The sequence below is a fragment of the Ictidomys tridecemlineatus genome, chromosome 5 (genome assembly GCF_052094955.1).
Source record: "Ictidomys tridecemlineatus isolate mIctTri1 chromosome 5, mIctTri1.hap1, whole genome shotgun sequence".
Taxonomy (NCBI): Eukaryota; Metazoa; Chordata; class Mammalia; order Rodentia; family Sciuridae; genus Ictidomys; species Ictidomys tridecemlineatus.
Window position 1 is genome coordinate 23,677,117 of NC_135481.1, and position 27,911 is coordinate 23,705,027.

A 27,911-nucleotide genomic window follows, 5' to 3' on the forward strand; every position below is an offset into this window, starting at 1 on the left:
CCAGAGAGCATTGGGAAGTCATTGGGAGAACTTGAAGCAAAATTGCCTAAATTAATCCTTTTTTTAAAGCTCATTCTTGTGATGAGAATGGATTGGAAGGAAGACAGTTTCCCAGGATGAATTGGAAAGTAGCTACAAATGTCCAGGTAAGAACTAGAGGGGTCTAGGCTGGAATCATGGGAGCAGAGGTAGAAAAATAGAAGAAAATTCACTAGATTGTGACTGATCATCAGGGATCAAAGGGGAGGAAACATTATGGATGCTTCCCAGTGTCCAGCATCAGCAAATGGATGGATGGCAATGAGGATGACTAAGATTGAGGACAAGGTGCAGGGGAGATTGTGGGCTCAGGTTTGGACATTCTAAATTTGTGGGACAGCACGGGGGAACTGTTGAGTGGGCAGGGAAGGAGGTCTGGGCTCTGCAGTGAAGGAGATTGGCATTGAAAGTCCAAGAGGAGGGCCAGGAGCAGCAAAGAGGTCACTGATACCCAAGGATCTAGGCACCATCATTTATGTTGCAGCAGGGATTCAGAGGAGAGAAACATCACATGGGCTGGGACTGGGAGAGGAACTAACTGGTGAAAATAACCAGGCCTGGGTAGATGGATGGCATCCACTTAGGCAGTGAGGACGGAATCCTGCAGGAGAGGGGGAAGGAAGGAAGAATGAGCAGAGTCAGTGATAGGAAGGAAGAGGTGCTGGGGGTGGTTAATCACATACAGGTCACTGGGATTCTAGTAGAAGTACGCGTTATTAGAAAAGCTTAGCAAGTGGCTGGATGGTGGCTTTTGGAATTGATTGCCTTAGTCTTCCTCTGATTTGCCTGTTTATTTCTCATCTATTTGACTTGCCTTTAATCCACTTCTGTGGGAGAGCAAGCAAGGCTCGGGGTGGCTTTGCTTCTTGCTTTGCCACTCTACAGATGAGTAATGCCATCAAAGCTCTTGCAATATTTGCAGCCAGCATTACTCCAGGTGAACCCTGAAGACAGCTTTGTGGGGTAGGGAAGTGCAGTCCTTTAAATGTGGAGTGGAAGGCTGTTCCCTTCTCTATTGCTTACTCACCTCAAAGACCAGCTGCAGTGTCGCTGACGCTCCGTTTCCTTCCTTGTGCCTCTGACATGGAGAAGTACAAACAAGCTCTTGCCTGAAAGGCAACGTGCCAGCGTTCTCTTCCCCGAGTGGGCTCATAAATGCAGATTCTTTGGAGAGAGGTGTGTATAATCAGTGCGTGAGCCAGTGCTTTGCCTGTGCAACGAACAGATGTGACTGCATTATTCAGTTTCCCTATTTGACTTTCCTACTCAAATGTACTTCAGAAAATGTGGTGCGGATGAGCACATTTCTCCAAGTGAAAACCATCCACTGACAACAGCCCCGGCAACTGGATTTGGACACGCCGAGAGGAGTTTCAAATGTGCCACTAAAACCACTTGTCATTGTTGGTCGCTCATGGAATTCTCTGCCCCAAATGTTATGACGTATGGTGTCACTTCAAAAATTTCTTACTAAACATGAAATAATTTCTAATTATATTTCCCGTGAAACTGTATTAATATTGCAACACATCACACTGTAGTAGAAATGTGTTTGTTTAACCACGCTCTTTATTTGCTTCTTTTTTTTCATAGTGTGGAATGTGACATTTATACCCAAAGTGCATAAAGTGTATATGTATGGTTTATAGACTGGTTATAAAAAGGAACAGCTGTGCCACCGCTGTCACATTGCTCGAGACTGAAACACTCAGGGGTCACTCAGGGGAACTGGGCTGACTAGGCTGCACAAAATAACCACACAAGAGACAGAGATACCTTTTTCTTTGGGGGTGCTATGACGGCTCCTCTGACCTTAAGGGTCCACAGAGAGAGAGAGAGAGCGCAAGTGGGTTGACCCTTTTATTGTGGAGTCATTCAAATGAGGCAAGGAGTCAGGTTTCAAGGGGCTGAGTCTAGCTTCTTGATGTCCACTGTCAGCAGGTTGACTGACATCTAGGAAGGGCACAATAAGAGAAGGGGACATACAAAGGGCATTTCCATGGAACATTCTATCCCAAACAGTGCAAGGAGTAATATCACAAAGGAACAGGTGTGCGTAGCTCCACCCATGGGGCTGCAGGAAGGCACATCCATGCACGAAGATACATTTGGCTGCATTTTTACTACTCTCAAGATCAGGGCTACTGTCTTCAGCTACTTAAAAGCAGCCAGTGACCGACAGTGCCTCAACCCATCAGGAGGAAAACCCTGGTCACATGACATGATGGCTACCCACACACTACCATCCAGAGTAAGAAATAGAGTGTCACTGGTACCTGGAGCTCTGGTGTGCCCTACCTCCTTCCTTGAGTTGTAGCCTCACTTGCATGGTGATGATATTATTGCTTTTGCTTAGAGTTTTACCACTGTGTGTCTACCCCTAATAGTACAGTTTCATTTGTATCATACTATATGTATTTATTGTGTCTATGCAAATGCAAAACAGACATGTCTCCTTCAATGCTGCATTCTAGCTGCCTTTCCACCTTGTGTGAGTCCCAGCCCTTTCTGCTTGTGTGTATAGCTTTGACTCGTCTTTTTCACAGCTGCATAGCATTCTATCAATAAAAACATACCATAGTTCATTTATGCATCACACTGGTAAACCTTTGGTCTCTTTTTGGTTGTGATGCTCTTGAGAATCATATAAATATTCTCATACATGTCCCCCTATGCCTTGACTCTGTAGGATATAGCGAAGAGTGTTTTCATGTTTTTTTAAAAAGTGTTATTTTAAATACCTTCTAAATAGTTAATGATAAAATATGTCAATCCAATGCAAGTTGGTTTTACTATAAATCTTAGTTTTTTAGATAAAATGAAAAAATTATTTATTTATAATATCTATTAATTCTAGACAACACACACACTCACATATGCACATTTTACCCAAAAGTGGGGTCAACTGCTTCTGCAGGCAAGATTGACATTCAAGACAGAAAGGTTCATTTTAAACATTGACTCAGCTATTCTTCTTCCCTACCTCCCCACCCCATATCCTTTACTTTTGTGGGTCTTTCAAAGGAAAATAAAAGTAAATCATGCAGGATAATTTAAAATTGATTAGTCAGAGACAAACAAATCTTTAGGATTTTTGTTTTTACAAGCCCTGGTTTACCTTGCTCTGAAGATAGTGTGAATTATGAGCCATATAGAGCTGAGCCTTTGTGCAGATCAGGTTAGGTTGTTCAATGTGTATAGTGTGCTCCCCTCTCAGAATTACTTGAAGCACATATCCAACAGGTAACCACATCTAGTATCTGTTTCTGTCATATACTTTGTGATGGAATTTGCTTTTTAAAACATTTCATTTGTTGGACAGTTTGAGATTTGATACTTAACTCTGCTTAGTTCAGACTTCTGTGGCAAATGATCACAGACTGAGTAGCTTAAATATTTCCTTCTCACAATTCTTGATACTTGAGGTCTAGGACCAAGGTGCAGGCAGATCTGATATCTGGTGAAGGCCTCATACTTGCTTGAGGATGGGCACCTTCTCTTTGTCCCTTTTCAGATCATTAATCCCATTCATGAAGGCTCCACTCTGGTGACTAATCATACCCTGAAGGCCCTACCTTCAAAAACTGCCATATTAAGGATGTAGGCTTCAATGGATGAGTCTTGGGAGATACAAGCATTCAAACCATAGCCACTGAGGTCTTTCCAATTTTCCATTAGATTTTGTTGTAAGCAATCGTAAAAAAGGAGAATTGTTCACAATGGCCAAGTTTTAGAACCAGCCCAGGTGCCCATCAGCAGACAAATGGATTAAGAAAATGTAGTATATATGCACAATGGAATTTTACTCAGCCATAAAAAAACATTGAAGTTATTTCATTTGCTGGTAAATGGATGAAACTGGAAAACATCATGCTGCATGAAGTAAGTCAGACTCGGAAAGTCCAAGATCAAATGTGTTCTCTCATATGCAGAAACTAGGGAAACAGGGGTGGGGTTTAAAAAGGGGGATCTCATGAGAAGAGAAGGGAGACCAATAGAGTAGAAGAAGGGGATCAAGGGAAAGGGAGGAGGAGAGGGAATGGGGAAGTACGGGGGAATGGAATCTACCAAATTACGCTATGTCGACATACAAATATCATACCATAAATTCCACTCATATATTTAATGATAGTGCACTAATTTTGAAAAAATAATAGAAGGAAGATCAGTAGGTGTCAAAAAACATTCACTGGAGAAAAGATAGCCATTTCAACAAATATCACTGGCAAAACTGGAAATCCATATGTAGTAAAATGAAATTAAACTTCTATCTTTCACCCTGCACAAAAATCAACTCAAAGTGGATCAAAGACTTAGGCACTAGAACAGAGACCCTGTGCCTAATAGAAGAAAAAAGTAGACCTAAAATTTTTACTGTGTTGACCTAGGATCTGACTTCCTTAACAAGACTTCTAAAGCGCAAGAAGTAAAATCAAGAATCAATAAATTGTATGGATTCAAATTAAAAAGCTTCTTCTCAGCAAAGGAAACAATCATTAATGTGAGGAGAGAGCCTACAGATTGGGAGAATCTTTACTACATGCACTTCCAATAAAGCATTAATCTCTAGGATGTATAAAGAACTCAAAAACTTAACCCCCCAAAACACCAAATAGCCCAATTAATAAATGTGTCTAAGGAACTGAACAAACACTTGTCAGAAGAAGATATACAATCAGTCAAATACATGAAAAAGTGTTCAGCATCTCTCGCAATTAGAGAAATGCAAATCAAAACTACACCAACATTTCATCTCATTCCTGTCAGAATGGCAATCATTAAGAATATAGGCAACAGGACTAGGGTTGTGGCTAGAGTGCTTGCCTATCATGTGTGAGGCACTGGGTTCAATTCTCAGCACAGCATATAAAAAAATGAATAAAATAAAGATCCATCAACAACTATTAAAAAAAAGAATATAGGCAACAATAAATGTTGGCGAGGATGTGGGGGAAAAGATATACTGATATATTGCTGGTGGGACTGCAAATTGGTGCAACCCCTATGGAGAGCAATATGGAGATTCCTCAGAAAACTTGGAATGGAACCACCATTTGAACCAGCTAACCCAGTCCTTGGTTTATATCCAGAGGACTTAAAATCAGCATACTACAGTAATGCAGCCACATCAATGTTTGTAGCAGCACAATTAACACTAGCTAAACTATGGAACCAACCTAGATGTCCTTCAATAGATGAATGGATAAAGAAAATGTGGTATATATATATTCAGCTTTAAAGGAGAATGAAAATTATGGCATTCGCCAGTAAATAGACAGAGTTGGAGAATATCATGCTAAGCGAAATAAGCCAATCCCCAAAAAACAAAGGCCGAATGTTTTCTCTAATATGAGGATGCTAATTCACAATAAGGCAGAGGGCACTAGAGAAGAATAGCGTTATTTTAGATTAGGTAGAGGGAACTGAAGGGAGGAGAGGGGAGGGGATATAGGGATAGGAAAGATAGTAAAATGAAAAAGACATTATTACTTACATTATTACAGACATTATATGTGACTGCATGACCAATGTGATTCTACAACATGTACACTCAGAAAAATGAGAAGTTATATCCCATCTGTGTATGATATATCAAAGTGCATAGATGCATTCTACTGTCATGTATAACTAATTAAAGCAAATAAAAAATAAAAAAGGTAAAAGAATAATAGAAGGAAGTTCAGAAGAGTAAGTGGCTAGGGAAGGGGAGGGAAAGGAAAGGTACTGGGGAAGGAGATTGAATGAATTATGTCCATATATAAATATGGCATAATAAATTATACTGTTACATATGATTGTAATGCACCAATAAATTTTTTAGAGTACATAAAAAGAGGAGAATTATATTTATTTAATTAGTACCTTAATAATTTAAATGGCCAGCTGTCCAATTTTCCCACTTATCACTAGCAATTTTAGTAGCATTCTACTTCTGTGTGTTTGATTCAGTGGAATCATTGTGTGATTTTTATGATACATCTATTAGTTTAATTAGAATTTTTTCCTTTTAGTGAGCCATATTTAGTCTTCAAGAGTGTGTATGTGTTATACACAAGTAGTGGTTAATTAAAATTACTTTATTGACATGATAGTTATGTATCAAAAAGAAGTATTTTTCCAGCCTGGTTCAAAAACTGATCAGGATAAACTTGCAAGGAAATATTGGAAATTTGACTTAATTATAAATTAGAGTAACAGGTCTAAAATGCTCTTACATTTGTACTCATTTGTATATATTAGCATTTAAGTAGACATAAAATTGGGAGACTTTTAGTTGTTCGAAAATAGTTGTATAATATAGTTTTTAAAGCTCTGTTTACAATAGGGAAACATGGCCCCCTTTAGATCTAAGCTTTATTTAGATTCATGCGAGATTCTTCATGTAATTTTGGTTTCAAAATAAGGTGACCAATCCAGATAAGGAATAAGATTCATTTATTCTTTACACTGGGTTTCATCAAGCTCATCTGATCTTTCGCTTTGATTTTTTAGAGTTTACTTCGCACTTCACAAAGGTTTTCTCCTGCGTTGGGTGAAGTAGTAGATCATCTGTGATTTCTGAGCAAAACGTCATTCTGAATAGAAAACATAAAACAAAGAGCATTAAGTTTTAGATGGTACTTATTGAAGTGGTTCTTCCTTTATCAAATGCTGCCCAAGTTGGGTAATGCTTGTGATGTACTTTCTTCTACTAGTTCCCAGTGTTTGAAGATATTTTCATAACTTCAGAGAGAAACAAAACCTAAGTCAGTGAAAGCAATCAGTGTAAGCTTCCCAGGACTCTGTACTGGGGTGATCTTGGTTCTGAAAGAACTGAAAGCCCTAGGGGCAGCCTTCCTTTGTTCTTCTTTGTAGCAGCTCATCAAAGGTTTGAGGGTGACTGTTGCTTCTTTCACTGCTTTGCCCTGACTCCAGGGCAAACATTCACAGTTCCTCAAGGATTGCTCCAAAGGCAGGCTTAACTCCCAGCTTTCCTTCTTTGGACTCGCTTCAATGTATTCACACCATTCTTAAAGGTCCTTGGTGTGAGGCCATGGTCATCAGCCTTCACCATAAGCCTCTGCCTAGCTCAGCCCTATCACTCTGCCCCTTCCTCTTATTGGTGCAGAAACTGTCCAGCTAAAGGGAACTGGACATGTGTTTTGGGTCTGTTTTGGACATCAACTGCTACCCTTCTTTGACCACTACATTGGCCTGAGAATGCCATTTTGTATTAACTTCAATTGTATTATCTATCTATCTATCTATCATCTATCTAAATATCTATCTAATTAGTAGTCATAGAGAATTGTAGTTATAGCTTATTTTTTCTTTAGATTGCATCTGAGGTCAAATATTTACTAAATCAGACTCTTTAAAAGGGCGAGATGAGTAATTTATGAATGCATTCCTGAGAAATCAAAATTGTAGAGAAATATATGAAGTCAAATATTAAAGACCCTCTTCATCATCACCTTTCACTAACATCACTGCCCTCCTTACATTCATGGTCTGGTTTAAGTCTTTATAGGCCTATTTTTATATATATCAATGTTCACATGCAAATGTAGAGTTTTAAAAGTAGAAGTGGGGTTATACTGCTTATATATTCTGCAATTTTTCCTTGTCATCACATAATATACTCAGAGACCTATACCTAACATACATATAAGTCTATTTTGTTCTTTTTTAGCTGCTGCACAACATTCCATTGTATGAGTATACCATACAAGACATTAAGTACATTAAGATATACCGCAAGACATTGATGGGCATTGATATTTTCTCAATATTTACAAATAGCACTGCAACAAATTTTGTTTTGTATGCATATGTTCTTGTGTACATTGTTATTATGTACACTGGAAGTATAGATACCTAGAAGTAAAATCTGGGGTATTATACCTATTTAAAATTTTGATAATATAAGTTCCATGAGACCAAGGACTTAGTTCTGCTGCCTGTGATGTGCCTGCTGCCCATTACAGTGCCTGTGCAGGTAGGTGCTCACTGAACATTAGTTGAACAAAATTTCCCTGCAAAGCTTCTGTAATATGAATTTCCATTAATAGTTTTTGAGAATGTCTGTTTTTATACACTTTCATCAATTCTGGATGTTATCCCTCTTTTAATTCCTGCCAAATCTATGGGTGACCACTGATAATTTCATTGAATTTTGCTTTGCATTGATATGATTACTGTGGAAATTGAACATTTTTTCTCATTATGTTCAAGCAATTAACTTATATCTTGCTCTAGAGCAACACTTTCTGATCTTTCTCTTCAGCCTACTACATAACCTTGGTCACTCATCCCTGGTTGTGCCTTTGGGGAAAAACGTTCTCCCATGCAGGCTCTGAGCAAGTTACTTAACCAACTTATTTTTTTTTTCTTGTAGTTAGTAGAGTGATTAACAGTATAGGGCTGAATGTTTGTGTCCTGACTCTGAATTTTGGTTTGCAAAAGGTACTGAAAAATTGGTAGTTTCTATTAGTCTCATGGGATACACTTTATTCCTTCTCATTTGTTATCAAAGAACCGAATCTCAAAGAGGTGAAGCTATTATTTGGGACTATGTCAGTGGTAAGCAGTGAGGTAAAAATTTAGGTTTAGGATAGGCTGATGCAGACACTTTTTGATTCTGCCTATTATATTTCTTAACTCGCTGCCTTTCTCCTGGAGGTGCCCTTGGCCTTAAAGCCTCTCACAGCACAGCTCCAACAGCCCCAATCTAAACTGTCTTTCTTTTTAGACTTCCTAGGTTATGCAATGCTGGATACTTGCTACTCAAAGTATGGTCTACTGACCAGCAGCAGCAGCAGCAGCATCTCCTGGGAACTGTTAGAAATGCAGACTGTCAGGCCCCACCTAGACCCACTGAGTCAGAATCTGCATTTAGATATAATTTCCAGATAATTTATATACACATTAAAATTTAAGAAGCCTTGGGATAGAGCATACCATTAGTAAAAATAAGTATTCTTGTTTTCTTAATTATTCCTAGAGTTTCCTTCTTCATGCCAAGAGTCACAATTCATTTATATATATATATATATATATATATATATATATATATATATATATATATTTTTTTTTTTTTTTTCCAATGGCATCTGGTGCACAAAAAAGGCACTCGGTATTATAGCTTGAAAAACTACAGTACTCGTAGCCCTGGGACCCCTCCCCTTTCAAGTACGTACCTTCTAAAAGCCTGAGGGTTTGATGAACTTATATATTAATGTTCAGAATTGTATCTCTGCTAAATTAGATTAAGGAAAGTCAGATTAATTTGGCCAAGACTAATGGAGGAGTTGCTGTTGGAAACAGTGCACAGGTGACAGACAGACAATAAATCAGACAAACCTGAGGCACATCTGGGCTGGAACAACCATTTTCAACATGTCAGGCTATGTGGCTTCTGTGGGCCTCGGGTTCCTAATCTGTGTAGCCAGTGCTACCTAGGTCAGAGCCTTTGGGAAGGCTGTGTGGGATCAATGTCACGGAGCACTTTGTTCAATGCCCACCATGCTGTGGCTGTTCTCTAGGTGCCAGCCTCTTCCCTCCCTCCTCTCTTTCCTTCTTCAATACAGCAGGGGTGTGCACCAGTGCAAATTGCAGGGCAAGGCACTCAGAATTACCATGGTGAACAGCCACCACAACAGAGGAATGACTCTCTAGTTAAGAGAATGTCGGGAGGGAGAACGCTCAGAAGTAGCATTGCTCCAAAGGGCCAAAAAGTCATGCAAGAACAGTTAAGAGAAGCAGTTTAATTTTCTGAGATTGATCATGTGGAGAAATCTGTTGGCAGACCACAGAGTATGCTCTTAGTAATTGCCAGGACTTTGCATCCCAGGGAGATAAAATCTCTGAGTGCGGTTGTATAAGGGACCCAAGGGGCATAAATCTGCCATGTGCCGGCTCCTGGCAGTGAAACCTGAGGCTGAAGGAGGTGTGGAGTGCAGAGGTTAGAAGTCTGTTTTCCATCTCCACGAAAGACAAGCCAAAGAGAGAAATGGGCTTCCCAACAAAGGAAAGCAGAAGGGAATAGACAAGTTTCTCAGATACAGAAGGGCAGAGATAGGGAAGGGCCTGGGGAAGCATAGAATTGTCCTGTCACAGAGAATACAGAAAAGCATGGTTGCCATGGCAAAATGTGTTGGCTTCTCTTTCCTCTGCAAAGAAGGCTATAGGAGCAGCTGGACCACCCTTCCTTTTCTTAACTCCCCATTCCCGGCCCTAATCCATTTTTGTCCCTGGGGATTTTGGGGCTAGGAGAGATGATAAATCACATGGGCTGCATTGCTTAATGGTAGTCTATTTGTTCCCATTAGAATTTCTTAGGGCTCTTTTTTTAAAAAATGCAATCTGAGTCCTTTCCAAGATCACAGTGAGTCAAAAACCCCGAAGGCAGGACCAGGAATTGTGCATATTTAATAAGCTTCCCAGTGATTCTTTGGCATTTAAGATTTGAAAGGTATCACCACCGAGAGAGAGAGAGAGAGAGAGAGAGAGAGAGAGAGAGAGAGAGAGAGAAGAAGAAGAAGAAGAAGAAGAAGAAGAAGAAGAAGAAGAAGAAGAAGGAGGAGGAGGAGGAGGAGGAGGAGGAGGAGGAGGAGGGGGAGGGGGAGGGGGAGGGGGAGGGGGAGGGGGGGGAGGGGGAGGGGGAGGGGGAGGGGGAGAAGGAGGAGGAGGAGGAGAGAGGTAAATTGAAATTGTTGAAAGCAACAACAAACAAGAAATGTATCTACTAGCAGCACCTTGGACCAGCAACACTGACTTCACCTGGTGATCCATCTGGACAATGAAGTTTGAGAAGCTCTAGGCTGGTGAGAACATGCTCACATTCCAGAGGGAGGTACCTGTTAACCATGGGTGTCAGGAAGAGGCTGGACAAATTGTCAGAAGACCTCAGTACAAATCCTTACTCTTCCAGCTGTAGCTGTGTGACCTGGGAATGGCATTTCATCTTCCTGAGTATCCACTCTCTGTCATTAGGCATCATCATGCCCATTGCATTCACTAAAGGTGCTGCTGAACTGCAAAACTGCCTGGCACATATGGGTGCTAAATACGTTAGTTACAAGGAGGTAGCACCGGTCCTCACCTTTGCTGCGTTTCTCCAGCTTTGACTCTGATGGTCTTCAGAACAAGGCCTGAGTAGTGGGGCTTTGTGCCCCATGGGATGATGGTCTGGACTGTGTTCCAGATGTTGGCCCACACAGCGCTATTTTCCCACTTGAACCTGATCATGATCAGCTCACCAATGTCCAAATCCAACGTGATGAGAAAGGAATAGGTTTTATTACTAATAATTCCTTCACCCCTGAAGATGCAAAAGAAACCAGACTGTTAGTTTGGTTGTAACAGTGAAATGATGCTTAGGGCTCATTCAAGATGCGTCAAGTGGCCTGAAGGACTTGTGGCTTAATGGAGATGGCAATGGGCATGGCAGATAGTATAGTTGGGAAAATCACATTATTCTCTGAATTAACGTATTAAAAATCCTGCTACCATGAATCTAGTTAACTTTCTGTAGCGCGAAAGGAAGAAATCTAGGAAGACAGTGTGGCTTCAGCAGTGGTCTCTGGACAGTGTAGCTCTATGTGGATGATGAATGCAGGCACCCACACCATATTCTTCTCTCCCCAGCAATGTTCTCCTCTCCCCATACAAACGGAAACATCTTTTAAAGCAACAAAGCATAACAGTAATAGCAAAACCAAATAGAAAAAGCATGCACCAATTTAGAGCAAGATTTAGATGCAGACTTTGAGGCATCATTAGCAGCTTTATTCACTAATCTCTAAGACATTAAGATATCCCAACATTGACAGAGCAGCTAGATGCCCTTTTCACCATTGAGAACAATCCCCTGGGGGAGAGACGATATCAGTGCCGAGTAATGCTGGATTTAGGCTGATGCAGATGGATGGCATGGCTCATCCTAGCTCTTCTGTGGTCTGTTGTGTATATATGGGAGTCCCTCCATCCTGCTTGGCCATCAGCATTCTAAGGGGGTCCTCTCTTCCACTGTGGCAGAGCACCACGTCCTTGATGAATGACTGAATCAGTATGCCCTCCAGAGACCCAAGCCTTGGGGCAATCTTCAGCAATCTGAGGCCTATCCCTGGAGTGGGTGAGAGCTACTGTCATTTCTCAGGGAAGTCCATGACCAGAGTCAAGATGCCAGAAAAAAACAGCTTTGTGCATTCTGACTAATGAATTGGGGAGTCTCTAAGTGAGGCCCAGTGAGGCTGCTGTTGGTGTTGCGTGCAGTGTATAGCAGGTCGAAGGACAGACATGTGGTGGGGACGGGCACTATGGGCTTATTGAGACTGGAAATTTGCACTAAATTGAATGATATGATTTCATTTCTGGGCTATGCCTTCCAGAACTCACCATAGGGTGTTCTGGGCCTTCTTTTGGATACCTGCTCCGTCCCTTGCCACTGCTCCTTGTCTGGATCTGCCTCTTTCACTGCACATTCCTGGAGGGTTACCTCTGGCTTCCCTCTTAGCTCACAGGACATTAGCAGGGTAACATATACAAGCAGAGGAGGGCCTCAAGGGGCTAGGTTGGGTGAATGTCATATTGGACAGGGTATTTGGAGCTGCCGTAATGTGAAGAGAAGAGAAACTTGTGTCTGGCTTGATCCTTGAAAAGCAAAGTCCATCCAGATCATGTGAGAAAAACAGGCATGTCACCCCCACAGCTGGCTGTAGGGCACCTCATACTCACAGAGTAATTGGAATTTTCTGCCTTTCCTCTTTTGTTCCCAGGAGCGACATGGTGAAAGTTGGTTCTACTGGTTTATCAATTTGGTTGATGAACTGGATCTTGAACTGGTAATGATAAACTAGTGAAAGAGAGAGAGAGAGTGTATATTTGTGGCGGAGAGGTTAAGCAAGACGTTTTAATTTTTAAAAATCTCATATTTCCTAAAATTTAAAAATGCTAAAAAGTTTGGGTTTATAGATTGCAAATGTTGATGATGATTTTTCCCCCGAAAGGTAGAGTTGTGAATGCTTTTTATCTTCTTCTCTGTTTATCCTAAATTTCTGCACAGGACTTATATTGTATTTACAATATAGTAATGATAAGGGGTTGGGGGTGTAGTTCAGTGGTAAAGTGCTTGCCTAATATGCAGGAGACCCTGGGCTCAATCCCCAGCACTACAAAACGAAAAGATAAAAGGTAAGTATTGCCCAACAAAAAATTGCAGAGTCCAGGGGTATGATATTTGGCATTCTCATTGATTTCTAGATGCAAGTCTGCTAGAATATTTTATGTCATTGGCCAGAGTCCCTGATAAAGGCAATATGAAAGAAAACACACTGCTATTTTACACTTTTTTAGGGGGGAGGTGGTACCAGGGATTGAACTCAGGGGCACTCAACCACTGAGCCACATCACCAGCCTATTTTTATTTTATTTAGAGACCTGGTTTCACTGAGTTGCTTAGCACCTTGATTTTGCTGAGGCTGGCTTTGAACTTGCGATCCTTCTGCATCAGCCTCCTGAGCTGCTGGGATTACAGGTGTGTACCACCATGCCCAGTCTGTTTTACAGTTTTGTGTCTGTCTGACGAGGTTTGTTTCAGGATGGGGCAGAACCCAACTAAGAAATGTAGGCCCTAATGACCACATCTGTGTATTCTGGGCACTTCCTTGCCATGCTCTGCGGGGTTCAACGAGCATGCTTCCCAACAGAAACAAGCAACTCTAGTTCTAAAACCTGGGCTTACGGTTGTCTGTCTTACCAACTTGCTGTCCAGTATGTCCTTCCACTAGGTTGTTGAAAGAGGGTCATTTATTTCATTCTTTCTTGTATAAAGACAGTCTATATTTAATTAACAAAAGCAAATAGTTTACTAGAAGACAGTCATCACTAAATACTAGCTGCTGCATTGTCCCAGGTACTCCTCGTGACAAGCCTGTATGTGGGCATTGTTATTATTGTCTCTATTTTATGAATAAGAAAACTGGGGCTCAGAAAGGATGAAGTGGCTTGCTCAAGGTCACGTAGCAAAGTCTGAGTTCATAACTGCCCTTAACCTTTTGGAAGTCTCAAGGGGCCCTGGGTTAGCCTGTATCATCACTCCAACCAGCTGTGAGGGTTCCCCCCTCCCTCCCTCCCTCCCTCCCTCCATCCCTTCTTCCTTCCTTCCCTCCCCTCCTTCCTTCCTTTCTCCTTTCCCTTTCCACTGTAATTGGCTGTGGGACTGTTTCAAAATCACACCATTTAGACTTGGCACAGTGGTGCATGCCTGCAATCTCAGCTGCTTGGGAAGTTGAGGTGGCAGGATTGTAAATTCAAGGCCAGTCTGGGCAACTTACCTAGGGGTGTAGCTCAGTGGTAGAGCACCCCTGGGCTCAATCCCCAGTACTACAAATAGGAAAAAAAAAATCCCACTTCATTTTCAAATAGCTGATCAGTACTTGGCCTTTGTCTTACTGTCTTCATAGACTGCTTGTCACCAGTGTTCCAGCTCCAAGATGGCCACAGGTTTAGTATGACATGTCAACTCTATTTGTTAGTGGTGACTGCCTGGAGCTCTAGTTTGAGATGGGTTCTGAAGCCATGTCCACTCTTAGGAAGTGGGGCAAAGGATAGGAGATTTATGGTGTGCTTATGTATATTTGCCTTTCCAATTCTAGGGAAAGATTAACCCACCAATCCTAATATGATGCTTTGTATATAGTAGGTGCTTAATAAACTTTTGTGGCGTAAGCTAGCAGTTTGCTTGGCAGCGATGTATCAGGATGTGTACTAACTTTGAGCAAGATGGAAATTATTTCCGAGGATTTAACAGCTGAGCTTCCAGCTTTGTGGTAGATTCCTTTTGGAAAGCTTAGATTATGGTAACCAGCCCCTTGACCGTCCCTCCCTTATCCCTAGCATGTGGAGTCACATCATCTTGGCAGCCACACAAGCCTGGCAGTGCTATTTCCAGCACACTGGCTCTGTCCTGGGGTGCAAACATTGCTGGGCCTCTAGACGCTTTACCCAATCCTACCCTTGGGCATAAACTATCTTCCTGTTTAGATTTTGTGGCAGATTTGCTCATGCCCCTACAGATGCTATCTCTAGGTTTACTTAAGGGGCTGTTTCTGAAGCATCAAATGTTTATTTATGTTGATAACAAGTACCAACCACTAAGAGTTTATTTGTACGCCATGAGCATTACGCTGAGAAAAGAGCTAGCCTGGGTAATGTCTGGCACCCAGGATGGAGCCCTGGACAAGTAAGTGCTCAAATTCTTGAGCCTGAACAAAGTAGCCTAATGACTCAAGACGTCACCAAAGGCTGGGGCAAGAAATAAGAGAGATGCTGAGGGGCCATGTGCCAGGAAAGGCCCCTGAACCCTGGGGGAAGCCTTCTTCATCCCAGAAGCCTCTGGAGAGGTCTTACACCATTCGGGGGTCAAGGAACAAGAGAACAGTGTAAATAAGTTGAACTCAGACAAAAGGAAAGGACCTTCCAAGCTATAGGTGTCAGGGTGGAACCCAGTAGGCTGTGGACACAACCTGGTGGGAAGACTGGCTTCAAAAGGAGGCAGGGCATATTCCAGAGCACTCAAGGACCCCATAAACATAGGCCTTCAATTAAGTCTAATAAATATACACGTTGGAAGTCTACTGTGTGCTCAGCCCAGTGCTATTGGGCTATTGGAGATGAACAACTGACACTGTATAATTGGTAGTAAGCATAACAATGTGGGCTCTTATATATATGTATTTACTTTTTGCCAGATGCTTTGCATCTATTATCTCATTTAACCCCCACAATGACTGACACTATCTTATTTCATTTTAGAGGACACTGAAGCACTGAGAGTTTAAGTGCCTTTTTGAGGATCACACAGTTAATTATAAGCAGCATAACTGGGAAGTAAACCCAGGCAGCCTAGTTGCAGAACTTGAACTTTAAAATGTCTATACCCAGGACCAATAGTTTTATATCCCCTAAAGAAAAAGTTGAATGTGAAAAGAGATATAAATTTTAAAATGTCATAACAATTATTTATTTAAAAATATATCAGAACACCCTAAATATTCAGTCATAGAGGAATGGCTATGAACTGATAATGACCATTCTTTTTTTTTTTTTTTTTTTGAGATGGGGTCTTACTATGTTGCCCAGGCTAGCTCCAAACTCCTGGGCTCAAGCTGTTCTCCTACCTCAGCCTCTCAAATAGCTGGGACTAGAGGCACATGCCACCACACCTAACTAATAGTGACAATTTTGATAATGACCATTTAGTATTTTACTATGTCACAGATACAGAGCTAAATGCCTCACATGATTATCTCACTTCTCTTTATAACACTTTATAAGATGCTCACTTTATGAGGCATCCAAGGGGTACTTAATGGGATCTTTGTGTGACTTTATCTTCTCTCCCACGTCATTTTACAAAGGTCACTAGCCTACTGTCATGTGGCTAGTAACGGGTAATGCTGTGATCAGAAGTTAGTCTGCTGATTCTGAGTTCATAATGCCCAACCGTGTGATTTACTCTTATGAAATCATTAAAAGGTATTTTTGGTATGATTTCAATGCTTATGAAAAAAATTTTAAAAAGAACACCTCCCCCCAAAAGTCCCACCAGGATATGAAATTGCATTATCTAGTATGAGACCAACCCTACAAACAATGCATAGTAGCAGGGATATTCACAAAAATACTAACCACACTTAGCCCTGGAGAGGGCAGAGAGGCAATTTTTATTCTCTTTATGCTTTTCTGCAAGATTTCTATTTTCTACAAAGGCATATATTTTAACTAGAATCTTACTGGGAAAAGAAAGAGCTTTTAAAAAAAATCTTAAAAAAAAAATAGCAAGAGACCTAGATGCTACTGTGTCTTGGCCTTGAAGAAACTTGCAGCCAGGGGACAGAGTCACTCTTGGGACCCTACTACCTTCTGCCTTGTCTCAGGGGAGACAGTCTTGGGGGTCACATCACGGTATCTCCACAATGCACAGCATTTATGAGGCATCCAAGGGGTACTTAATGGAATCTTTGTGTGACAAACCTCAGAGGATATAGACTGCATCCCAGATCCTAATTGTAAATGGGAAGAGCATAAAACAGCTTCTGTTTGCTGAGATCCTACTATGCATCGGGTTACATACTAAGCAATTTACCTACCTCATTTTAGGTCCTTATAATGAAACCAGTGGTGACATGCTGGTGAGTCCGCATTTCCTACCTCTACCCAGACATCCACTCTCCACCCAACTCTGAGCCCCAGAATGATGTGACCTTGTCAACTGTGTCTCCTGGTTCCCTTCCCAACTGGTTTCTGGTTGGGTTTGGCCACTGGGGAGGGCAGAGGAGAGAAGGGAAGGATCTCTTCTCTGCTCCCTCCTGCTGTGGGGCCTGACTGGGCAGCGGCTGTCCCCAGGATTAGTAGCAGCCCCTCCCCCACAGCTTGGGCTCTCCAGGGGCCAGTCCCTTCCCTGCTTCTCCCATCCTGCTGCTGGATTCAAGGTGTGGCAAGAGCCCTTGCTGATTTTCCTGATACCTTCCTGGCCTCTCCCACTTGGGCTTTCTGCTGGCCTAAGGGAACGAAATGTTGTTTGCTGTTGAGACTGATTCCAGGCTAATGATCCTGGGGAATGACAGACAAGGAAGCCTTCTGAAGTGCAGTGGAATTTGAAGCTAGGTATCTGACTAATTCTGAAAGACCCTTCCCATTTCTCCTGGGTGTTTGGTTCTACAAACTAAGCCTGCCCTTTGAAAGCTTGGCCCTGAAGGAAAGCTGCCTTCAAACCTGCCTCCAAAGAAGCTGCCAAGACAAACTGCCTGCTCTGAGCTTTGACATCCTTCCTGGGCCAGCCCTGCAGTGGAGCCCACCCTCCTGTCTACTGAATGTCTAGCCCTGAGTAGGGATCAATGTCTCATGTCCCTATATTGGAGATGTGCTTTTGTCTTCCCATTTTCTTAAATCCGTGAGTAGAAGATCAGTTTCCCCATCGGAGATGTTGTGGTGCCATGATTCTGGGATAAGATGCTTGTTTAAAACCTGGGAGTCGGGATCAGATGGTTACCAAGGCCCTGGATTGTCACCCTAGCGTCAGGCCCATGCAGCAGGTCTGAACATACAAAGGTGTGTGAACTCTGAGGAGTCTGGGTAAGCATGTATCTGCAGAGCTCACAAAGGAACCTGTGTTTTCAGGGGCATTCCTGAACAGCTCCACATCTGCATGGTGAATCCCGTGTCACTACCGTGCGAGGACAGTCAGAGAAATCTTGAACTATAATCAACTTTTTTTTGATGTGAAAGGACCTTTCCTACTGAGAGCTAATTATTTGTTCTTATTTGAATTAGTGTAAGCGTTTTTCTCTTTTTTTAAAAAGAAGTTACCATCTTCTGCTTCCTCACCCCCACACCAAAACAAAACAAAACAACAAAAAACAAAACAAAACAAAACACAAAACACACTGATGCTCTTGCAAAGATTAAGGACAGAAGTGTGAATAATTTCGCTCACTTTGCCTTATGACATGTTTAGTTAGGATGTAAAAAAAAATGATCTAGGGAAAACACTTTTGATCCTTGGCTGCAAAGAGACAAGTCCAACACAGGCCAAGTTCTGGCAGAAGAAATTATTTCAGGTCTTGCACATGAAGGCATGAAAGAGTCCGTTGACTGTGAATGAGATCAGGCGACTCCATCTGGAGCAGAGATGTGAGACCTCCAGAGAGCCTCCTCACCAGGAAAAATCCTGGATCTAATCCACGTGGACCCCTCCAGCGTCACTTCATAAAGAAAAAATTGAATTTCTTTTCACATGGCAGCTACTGTGAGCATCAGGTTGTGGAATTTATGAAAAAAGAATGTTTTGCTTCTTTTTTCTCACAGAAAAAAAAAAGATCTGAATCATTAGATATTGGCTCTGGGAGATCTTATGCCTCTCGTTGCAGACATCAAAGAGGACTTTCTCCCCTCAGCGTATGGATTTTCTCTAGGAGAGACGGTAGAAATGAGTTCCTTTGTGTTTCCTGAAGCACCAAGGATTTATTACTAGAATTGAAATGCTTCTGACTTTGGGAAGCTGATGATCAGAGGACCGAGGCCCTGGGCTGGTGAGGTCTGGAGTGTGGCTGCAGGAGGCAGGCATGCTGGAGGGGCTGAGCAGGTCGGGTGAAGGAGAAGCACAAGGGCCTGTGGTGGTCACATTAGGACTTGCAGCACTGCCCCATTCGCACAAAATCCCTGATGTCACAGGACTGGATGCTTGCCCCTCCCCGGTGCTTCTTGAGGGATGGTGATAAGAGTCCTCAACTGAGAGATGGAGCCCAGGGTTGGAATCCTCTCTCCCGCCTGCTATCTTATGGTCTTGTGCGCATAGAGCTTCTCTGGAGCTCAATTTGCCCATCTGTGAAATAGGGATGAAAAGCTCTCTCACAGGGTTGTGAGGATGTGACAAATGGCTATGCAAAGGTGCCCGCCTTCCAGAAGGTGTTCGCATGTGTCACCTACTTCCTCCCCAAGTTGCACTTTGGCTAGTTGTCATCTCACCAACCGGTGCAACAGAGTGCTCTCCTCAGCTGGAGGAGGCCCAGGGCACAGTGAGAAAGTTCTGGCAAAACAAACCCAGGGGACGAACCCAGGGAGTCAGAAAGAAGGAGTGTAGGAAGAGACCGATTACTCACTGGAACAACTGAAGAGTGTGAGGTCACTCAGCAAACAGGCCTGGGTCCTCCACTTAAGAGTGAAAGGAGCAAGGGCATGGCACCTGGACCGGCTGCGATTAGTTGCTTGTCGCTCCTGGGTTGTGTGACCTTGGAAGGATGATCTAACCTCTCTGAAACCTACTGTATTCTTGGGAAAATTTAGCATGCCCCACCCCCACCTCTGTCTCTGTGAGGATCAAATGATAACTGAGCTAGTTCACGCTGCACATCTAGCATGGTGCCTGGGCAGAGTGCCCCCTGTTAGTGACACTTCCCTGCCCTCCACCCTGTTACCTCCTCCCACTGGGCTGAGAGTGGCATTAGTCCAGACACTTGCTAAGCAGAGTTTACCCAGTGCAGATTAGTGCCCCTCCCCCTGCTGAAAAACAGGCTCCCAAACTGGTCAAGTTTCCTCCCGCGGGAATGAGAATGGAAGTGGGCGATAAATTGCCTCGTTTCACCGTTTCACGCGGAGACGGTTTCCCAGTTCTCTTTCGCTACGGCTGCTGTACTCTCGAGGGTGTTTACCGGATGGTGGTAGAAAATAGATCCTTTGATGGTTTTGTGGAAACATCTTGGGAAAGAGGGGAATGCAGGCCAACTTAGTCATCCTTTGTGAAACTACAATCAGGAGGCGATGTTTATCTTGCCCAACCAGACCCTGTGCTAAAATATAGAGTACAATTAGATGTCCTCGGAAAATACAGACAGTAGTTTCTCTGCTTTGTGAAGGATCCACAAGGAGTCATCGACATGCTGGAGATGGCCAGTGGAACCGGTTTGCGGCCCAAGTAGGAGATGATTGTGGTCACGATGGGTGGAGAATGGTGTAGTTATGTGGCCCAGATTAGAGGCTGCATGCCGGCATTGTAGAGAACTTTCTGCAAAGATGGAAATGTTTTCTGTGCTCTGGGACTCAGCAGCTACATATTGAAAAGCGGATCCTCTGACTGAGGAGCTGAATTTTTTGTTTCCTTTAATTTTAAGTATTTAAATAGCCCCATATGGTTAGTGGGTACGATACTTGACAACATAGCATTATACAGATGATTTCAGCATCCCCTGAGCAACTGCTTCCAAACAGGCACGTGTTGCAGAGTGTCGTTTCTAGTTCTCCCAAGGCAGCTTCATGTGATCACAGAGGTGCTGCTGTCCACTGGAGAGTGAAACTAGGTGGAGCAGATCAGGACTTTGCTCACCGGAAAGATAAACAGAACTGGGGACACTGCGGAGAGTAGATGGGTGGGCGCAGAGCAGGCCCTAATTCAGTGGGGGGGGGAGTAGATGGGTGGGTGCAGAGCAGGCCCTAACTCAGTACTGGAATATCCAGCAGGAGTGACTTTGGTCCTCCTCTACAGGAAAGAGATCCTGAGAGAGTGCTAGTTGGGTCCCTGTAACCTGGCTCCTGCCTTTTACTTTTATTATCCCCTTCCTCCTCTCCCTCCCTTTCCTCACTCCTCCTCCTCCTCCTCCTCCTTTTTTTTGGTACTAGGGATTGAACTCAGGGGCAGGCACTTAACCACTAAGCCACATCCCCAGCCATTTTTATTTTTTGAGTCAGGGTCTCACTAAGTTGTTCATACTAAATTGCTGAGGCTGGTTTTAACTTGCAATCCTCTTGCCTCAACCTCCTGAGTCACTGAGATTATAGGTATACACCACCATGCTTGGCTCCTACTTCCTTCTTTTTTATGGAAGGGGGAGGGCGGGGAGGATTGAACTCAGGGGCATTCCACCACTGAGCCACATCCCCACCCTACTTTGTATTTTATTTAGAGATAGGGTCTCACTGAGTTGCTTAGCACCTTGCTGTTGCTAAGGCTAACTTTGAACTTTGGATCCTCCTGTCTCAGCCTACTGCACTGCTGGGATTAAAGGCACGTGCCACTACACCAGCTTCACTTCCTTCTTTTGTTACCTGTTTCTCCTCCCTACTTCCAAGCCCCCTGGAAATGTCCTCTGGTTGGGCCAAGCCCCTATTAAGATAAAGTTCTCAGTTCATTCCATGAAGGTGAAAAATTGCCTCATTTCTTTCTATTGACAGGAAGTAGAAAGCACTCCCTTCCCCTTTCCTGCACAGATCAGGGGTGGGTTCCTGCAGTAAAAATTGCCCAACTCTTTGGAGGCCCAGGGTCTAAATGCTGGCTCTGACAAGGATTCACTCAGTGTTCCTGCAAATGATTTGCCCTCTCTGGGTCTCTATTTCTCCATCTGTAAAATGGCTTTGATGCTGACATATCACCATGAAAGCAGATCATGATTAGTGAGAGGTTTCATCATCCAGGTGGTGAGGTCATTGAGAACAGGAGTGGGTTAACCCAAGGAATTCCCAAATGGCAGCCTATGGTGGGGGAGGTCCCCAAAGCCAGAGACCTTCCAAATGCCCTTACCTGCTCCTGAAAACTGCCTCATCCTCCAACCCTCAGAAACAGGCAGGAGGGGACCCTCTAGCCCCTCATGGGGGAAAGATGTGCCCTCAGGCCAGCTGCTCCTCAAGGCCTACCTGTGGACCACAGGACTTGCTTGGTTCCAATCAGGGAAATCTGGCTGATAACCTGATTTCAGATAAACAGAGGAATTCTGTGCTTAACATACAAGTCTCTCTTGAGAGTCTGAACTAGGAAGTGGGATGACAAAGGAGCACTGGACTGGGAATCATGTGACCCTGTTCCAGGCTTCATAGGCTGTGTGGCTGTGGACATTCCACCCAAATTTTACCTTTCTCCTCTTTAAAATTGGGAAATAGTTGGGTGCTATGGTGCAAGCCTGTGAGTCCAGTGACTTGGGAGGCTGAGACAGGAGGATCACAAGTTCAAATTTAGCAAGGTCCTCAGTAATTTAGAAAGACCCTGTCTCTAAATAAAAATGAAAAGGACTGTAGAAGTAGCTCAGTGGTAAAGTGCTCTGGGTTCCATCCTCAGTACCAAGATAGATGGATAAATAGATAATTTTTTAAAATAAATGAAACTGGGGAATAACTAGCCCTACCGGCCTGGCTCTCTGCTGTGAGAGCCACAAGTATTCCAAGGTGGTGCGCACTGTTTGTATAAATTGCTGAGCTAGTGCCAAGTTCCAGTCCCCTCCCCCACAGTATCTGCATAGTCATAAAGGAAGGGCACACCACCAAGTCCTTCTCCCAGCCCCACTGTGGAGAGTGCGCTGTGAAACTGGAAGATGCAAAATCACTCCTGAGCTGTTTTAAGGATTAGGCAGAAATGTTGATGGCAACAGATGGCTTGTTCCCTCCAGGAGGATTTGAGTGTTTCTCTGCTGGCCTCTGCTCAGGCTCAGGAAGTGGCCACAGCCCTTTCCTGTTCAACCCAGAGCACGGAAGCAGGGCCTCCCTTTCTGCCTGAGGTTAGGGATCTGGCTGGAAAACACTGGAAGCTGAATCACGTCCTGGGAGAACCACCATATGGTAAGAATATCTGTAAGAAGGTGGATTCCAACCTAAGGGGTAGAAATGAGGAGTTGAAAATGCAGTTGAGAACCCTGTTTCTTCATGGGGGTCCTGAGTAGAGTGGAAGAACCGAGTTCAGGACCCTCCAGGTCCTTGGACAATGAGAGAGAGCTGTGTGGTCCAGGTGACTGCTGGGAACCTTCCACATGGAACATTCCAGGAACATGAAAATGGACAAAGAGACCAATCCAAGGATTGCTCTAGAAATAATCAAGGTTTCTCCACCTGGTCCTTGGCAGCAAGGTGGCCATTCTTGGAAAAGGAGAAAGCCTGTCATGCTGCTGCCTAAAGCATGCACAGCCTCCGCGACACTAGAGCACAGAGCTGAAGGAACCTAAAGAACAGAGCGTAGGGAGTTTCTGAGCCTTGCAAACCAGGGATCCGGGAGGCACTCACCTTTGAAGGGGGACTGGGCTCTGGTCACAAGGAAGAGCTTCTTGCTCTTGCTGTGCCGCTCCTGGCGGATGTGGTAGCCCAGTGTGTTGCAGCGACCCTTCTTGCAGCTCAGGCACAGGCCCTGGCTGAAGCTGTCCATGTCACTGCACTGGTAGGCCATGCTCTGCATGTGGTCGTGCAGCAAGGAGTCGATGAAGAGGTGCACCGACCGCTCGTGGGCACACTTTATGGTCTGGGAGATGGCTGGAACCCAGAGCAAGAAGAACATTGTTACCTCTGAACTCCAAGGGACCCCCAACTCAAAGAGACATCTTGTTTCTCAGCCCACAGACGATTACTAGTAGCATCCTGCAGGGTAGGGGTAAGATTGCTGAGTCTGGCTCCCTGACATCAGCAGGAGGTAAGAACAGCCAAACACTAAAGAGAGTAGACCCCTTTCCTCTTAGGGAAAAATCCTCGGCACACAGTCAGTGTTTTCATATGCACCCCACATCACTGGGAAAAGTCAGATTATTTAAGAAAGCAGAGTAGCTTAACTTATTTTAGAGATATTTCTCAAATGGTTAAAAATGCCCAGATGCAGGGGCCTGGAGTGGGTGAGCTGGCTCAGGTTGTGAGGACTGCCTCTCTCCCTCTCTCTCTTCCTTTTTAATTAGAACTTTATGGTTACACAGAGTAGTTGGGTTCATCTCGACAAACTCAAACATCATGGAACTCCATTTCAGTTCATGATCCCCCCTTTTCCCTCCCTGTCCCCTCCCCTCCCCTCTTCTCCTTCCTCTACTCTACTAGACTGCCTCTTCTTTTAATAAAGGCAGATCAGTGAGGCACTCCTGTGGCATGCTAATAACTGAGGCCCTTCCTATAATGGCTGCCTCATGTCCCAAAGTGGCCATTGCGTCCCCCGGGTCTGTGAAGCCAGCAATGGGACTGGATCAAGATGTGCCATGGCAGGCCTGTAAATGTTGTTAAAGGGTCCATCTCAGCTACTTGGGAGGCTGAGGCAGAAGGATCATGAGTTTGAGCAACTACTTTAGTGAAACCCCATCTCAAAAAAAAAAAAAAAAGAAAAAAGAAAAAAGAGAGGGGTCTGGGGGATGTAGTTCAATGATAAAGCACCTGCCTAACATGAATGAGGCCCTGGTTTTAACCCCAGCACTGGAAGAAGAGAACAAAACACAAAACAAAAAGACATGTCCCAGTCACCAATCACCAGGACCGAAGAGGTCTAACACTCCCAAAGCAAACTTACTAGTTGTATCTTCCATGAATTTTTTTGAACATGGAAATAATAATATTTATTCTCAATAAACCAACAACATCCCCTCATTAAAGCATCTATTGAGCATCTAACTTTAAGTTATAGAATTGTCTAGTGAACCTCTAGGATCATGGGCTGTATTGAGCCCAACAGGATTTATCTGCTTTATCGGGCTGTTAACTATCAGCTCTAGGTTGGGAGGAATCTATTAAAAATTAAGAGATTCTTTCATGAATTTTGATCTTAAAAAAAAAAACTTTCCAAATCTTCACCTAACTTGTAGTGAATTATTCTTAAGGAATATTAGGAATCACCCCAAGACATGTAAAATACCTAAAGGTCTACATATAAAGGTCACAGGTGACTTTGCCACAAGCCATGTTTCCAAGCATTTCAAGGCTACACCAAAATTGTTCTTCTCAGGTTTGGGTCACCAATGGAGGCATTTGTTGTGCATTTACCAGGAGGCAGGTCTGTGCTGCTGCCTTCCACTCACCCACTCCCTGCATCTTCCCAGTAGTATCTTGGGGCATCTGGTGTCAATGGGGATACTGAGCCTCAAAGACATTGACTGCTTGCTAAGGTGGTGCACACTTGTATTTCCAGCTTCTCTGGAGGCTGAGGCAGGAAGACTGCCAAGTTCCAGGCCAGCCTGAGCAACTTAGTGAGACCCTGTCTCAAAATAAAGTTAAAAGAACTGAGGAAGTAGCTCAGTGGTAGAGCACTTGCCTAGTATGTGCTAGGCCCTGAGTTCAATCCCCAGCACCAGAAGAGAGAAGAAAAAGACATTCAATAACTCATTGGAGCTCACCCAGCCAGGAGGTGGTAAGGGTGGGGAAGGCAATTGTTCTGTTATGCTCTGTTCAGGAGTGGCTGGGAGAACTGCCCTGGAATAGGAACACTTTCAAACACAGGGGTGGAGACAACTGAGTCCCCCTCCAAAGTCTGGCAAGCAGTGTATGTATACTTGATTATATCACTTTGAAGTTTAGCACAAAAGAGCAAATGGCAGTGATTGGTCAGAGATGTGTTTATCAGGCAAGCAGTTATTAAACCATACCCTGTGGTCTGTGTTAAGCTTGGAAAAGGTGGCAACGTGGGAGGAGGGCTGGGCTGTCAGCAGGAACCACTGGTGACCGGAGGGGTGGTGACCAGGGGAGATGGAAGCAATGATAAGGGGAAGTTCCCAAAAAGCTCTCTGAAGCACAGGCGGGGCCGGAAGGCTGGGAGTTCAGCCAAGGACATGATGTGGAGTGTGAAGGTCATGCTGGTATGTGAGAGGCCAGGGTGGTGATGTAATCCTGACAGGGAGGCTCTCAGCTCAGTTTTAGATGACTGGGGTGGGTGAGAAGGTGAAGTGTGGGGGACTCCAGTTGGCTTGGAGCGAATTGGCATGTTGTAATCAGGATGTTTTATAGTAAGGAGAAATGCAGAATGCCTGTGGAAGGCGCGGTCACTGCTCACAGTTTTGTGCTCTGATCCTGTGCATTTTATCCATGTTAATGTTTGGGTTTGAGGACCTGAGACAGAAGTGGGATGACAACCCAGAAAAAGCCAGATAAATTCAGTTTCTGCACTGAGGTAAAGTTGGGTAACAGAGCCGATTTGCAACTGGATTTCCTACTGGAAGAATCTCAGCACTGTCTCTAGGATCCGCTGATCCAGCCTCCTGGAGGTGGGTGAAGAGTTTATTCCTACTCTGTGTGACCAAGGATCAAGATGCCAAGACCTATTAAAACAGATCCTCATGTGGAAGCCTCAGAGTGAGGACACTTCCTGAGAAGAAAGAATATCCAGCAGCATCAGGACTCTCAGAAGGGCTAGTACCCCTGAAAAGGCTTTGCTTGGGCACACTGAGCAAGGGTGAGAAGTTGGGGTTCCTGATGGTGTCCCTCTGCTCATCCTCAGGGACCATCAGCCCTTACCTACTCCCCACAATCCCTCTCTAGGATTGGACTTGGTGATCATAAACCCTGGGCCCCTACCCTTGCCAGACTCTGCCCAGAGTCCCACAGGGTTGGTAGACATCCCTGGGTTCCAGATGCCCCTCGGGGGCATGGGAAGCGGACCAGTGCTCTTGGCTTCTTTCTCACCGTTTAAGCCATGCTGTGCAATGTGTTTGTAGAGCTCGAGGAAGTGGCAGCCGGGCTGGAAGGAGCCCCCGTTGGGGTAGAAGTCATAGTGCCCCACGGGCTGTTTGATACCCACGCTCAAGCCCATGTGCTCCTGGGTAAAGGTGTGAATGGCGTCCACAAAATTGGCATCATCTGGAGAAAGACGGTCACTGGGGGAAGTTCCCTCAAACAAAGGGCCCGCAGCATCCAGCCCTAAGGGGAGAGCAAGGATATGGTCAGGGGAAGAAATATACTTTTTATCTGTTTAATATTATTACACATTTATGAGCTAGCAGGAAGAAGAGAAACCCAGGGTATAATCTTTCTTCAGAAAATTTTACCATAACCTTTCTGCAGTAAAACCACAGTAATTCATGGTGCTGAAAATTAGACACAGCCTGGGCAGTACCTGGTGGGGAAGAGGTTTGCGGAGACTATCCAATGGTAGAAAGAAGGTTATGAGAGAATGCTTGATTTATTTAAGCAAATCAATTTTAAGTACCTCTCAAGCTACTTTGAAGAGCATTTGTTTGCTTTTAAAAAACCCCCAAAACCTATGTGCTCATTATATATAGTTCGAACCTACCCATCAAAGAAAGAATTTATTTGCTGGATGTTGTCAATAATTTCCTAAACAAGCTGGCTTTTCTCCTACACTCATGTCATTTCATTGGAATGTCCAGAACAGCCTTAGGACATCACCGTTCCAGGGTGAAAATGTTCTGAGCCAATAGGCCTGCACAAAGCTCTGGTCCACAAGTGACAGATGTGTTTGCATGAGATGAGTGGCAGCTCCTGACTGGCTACTTGGGGAGTATTTATGCACACAAGGATTTTTCCATTTTTTTTTTCATCTGCTTTCTCTGGAGGACCCTTTGATGTCCCCCTTCCCCACCCTGGCTTCCATCCTTTAATAGGGGGAAGGGATTGCTGGTGGGCTCCGAGTACCCCTGCTCTCCAGCATCACCCACAGTCTT

The 27,911-nt window shown here is 43.9% G+C and overlaps 1 protein-coding gene across 1 annotated transcript in view; it reads right to left on the minus strand.

The window, feature by feature from the left end:
- Positions 1-6,457: 6,457 nt before the first annotated feature.
- Positions 6,458-27,911, minus strand: part of Lipc (lipase C, hepatic type) — a 129,813-nt gene continuing 108,359 nt past the window's right edge. Inside the window, exons 5-9 of the mRNA XM_021725484.3 lie at positions 26,914-27,147; positions 23,560-23,802; positions 12,757-12,874; positions 11,123-11,341; positions 6,458-6,614 (exon numbers count right to left, since the gene is read on the minus strand). Of these exons, the coding sequence (XP_021581159.1) occupies positions 6,503-6,614; positions 11,123-11,341; positions 12,757-12,874; positions 23,560-23,802; positions 26,914-27,147 (926 nt within the window). The 3' untranslated portion in view covers positions 6,458-6,502. The remainder of the gene's footprint in view (positions 6,615-11,122; positions 11,342-12,756; positions 12,875-23,559; positions 23,803-26,913; positions 27,148-27,911) is intronic.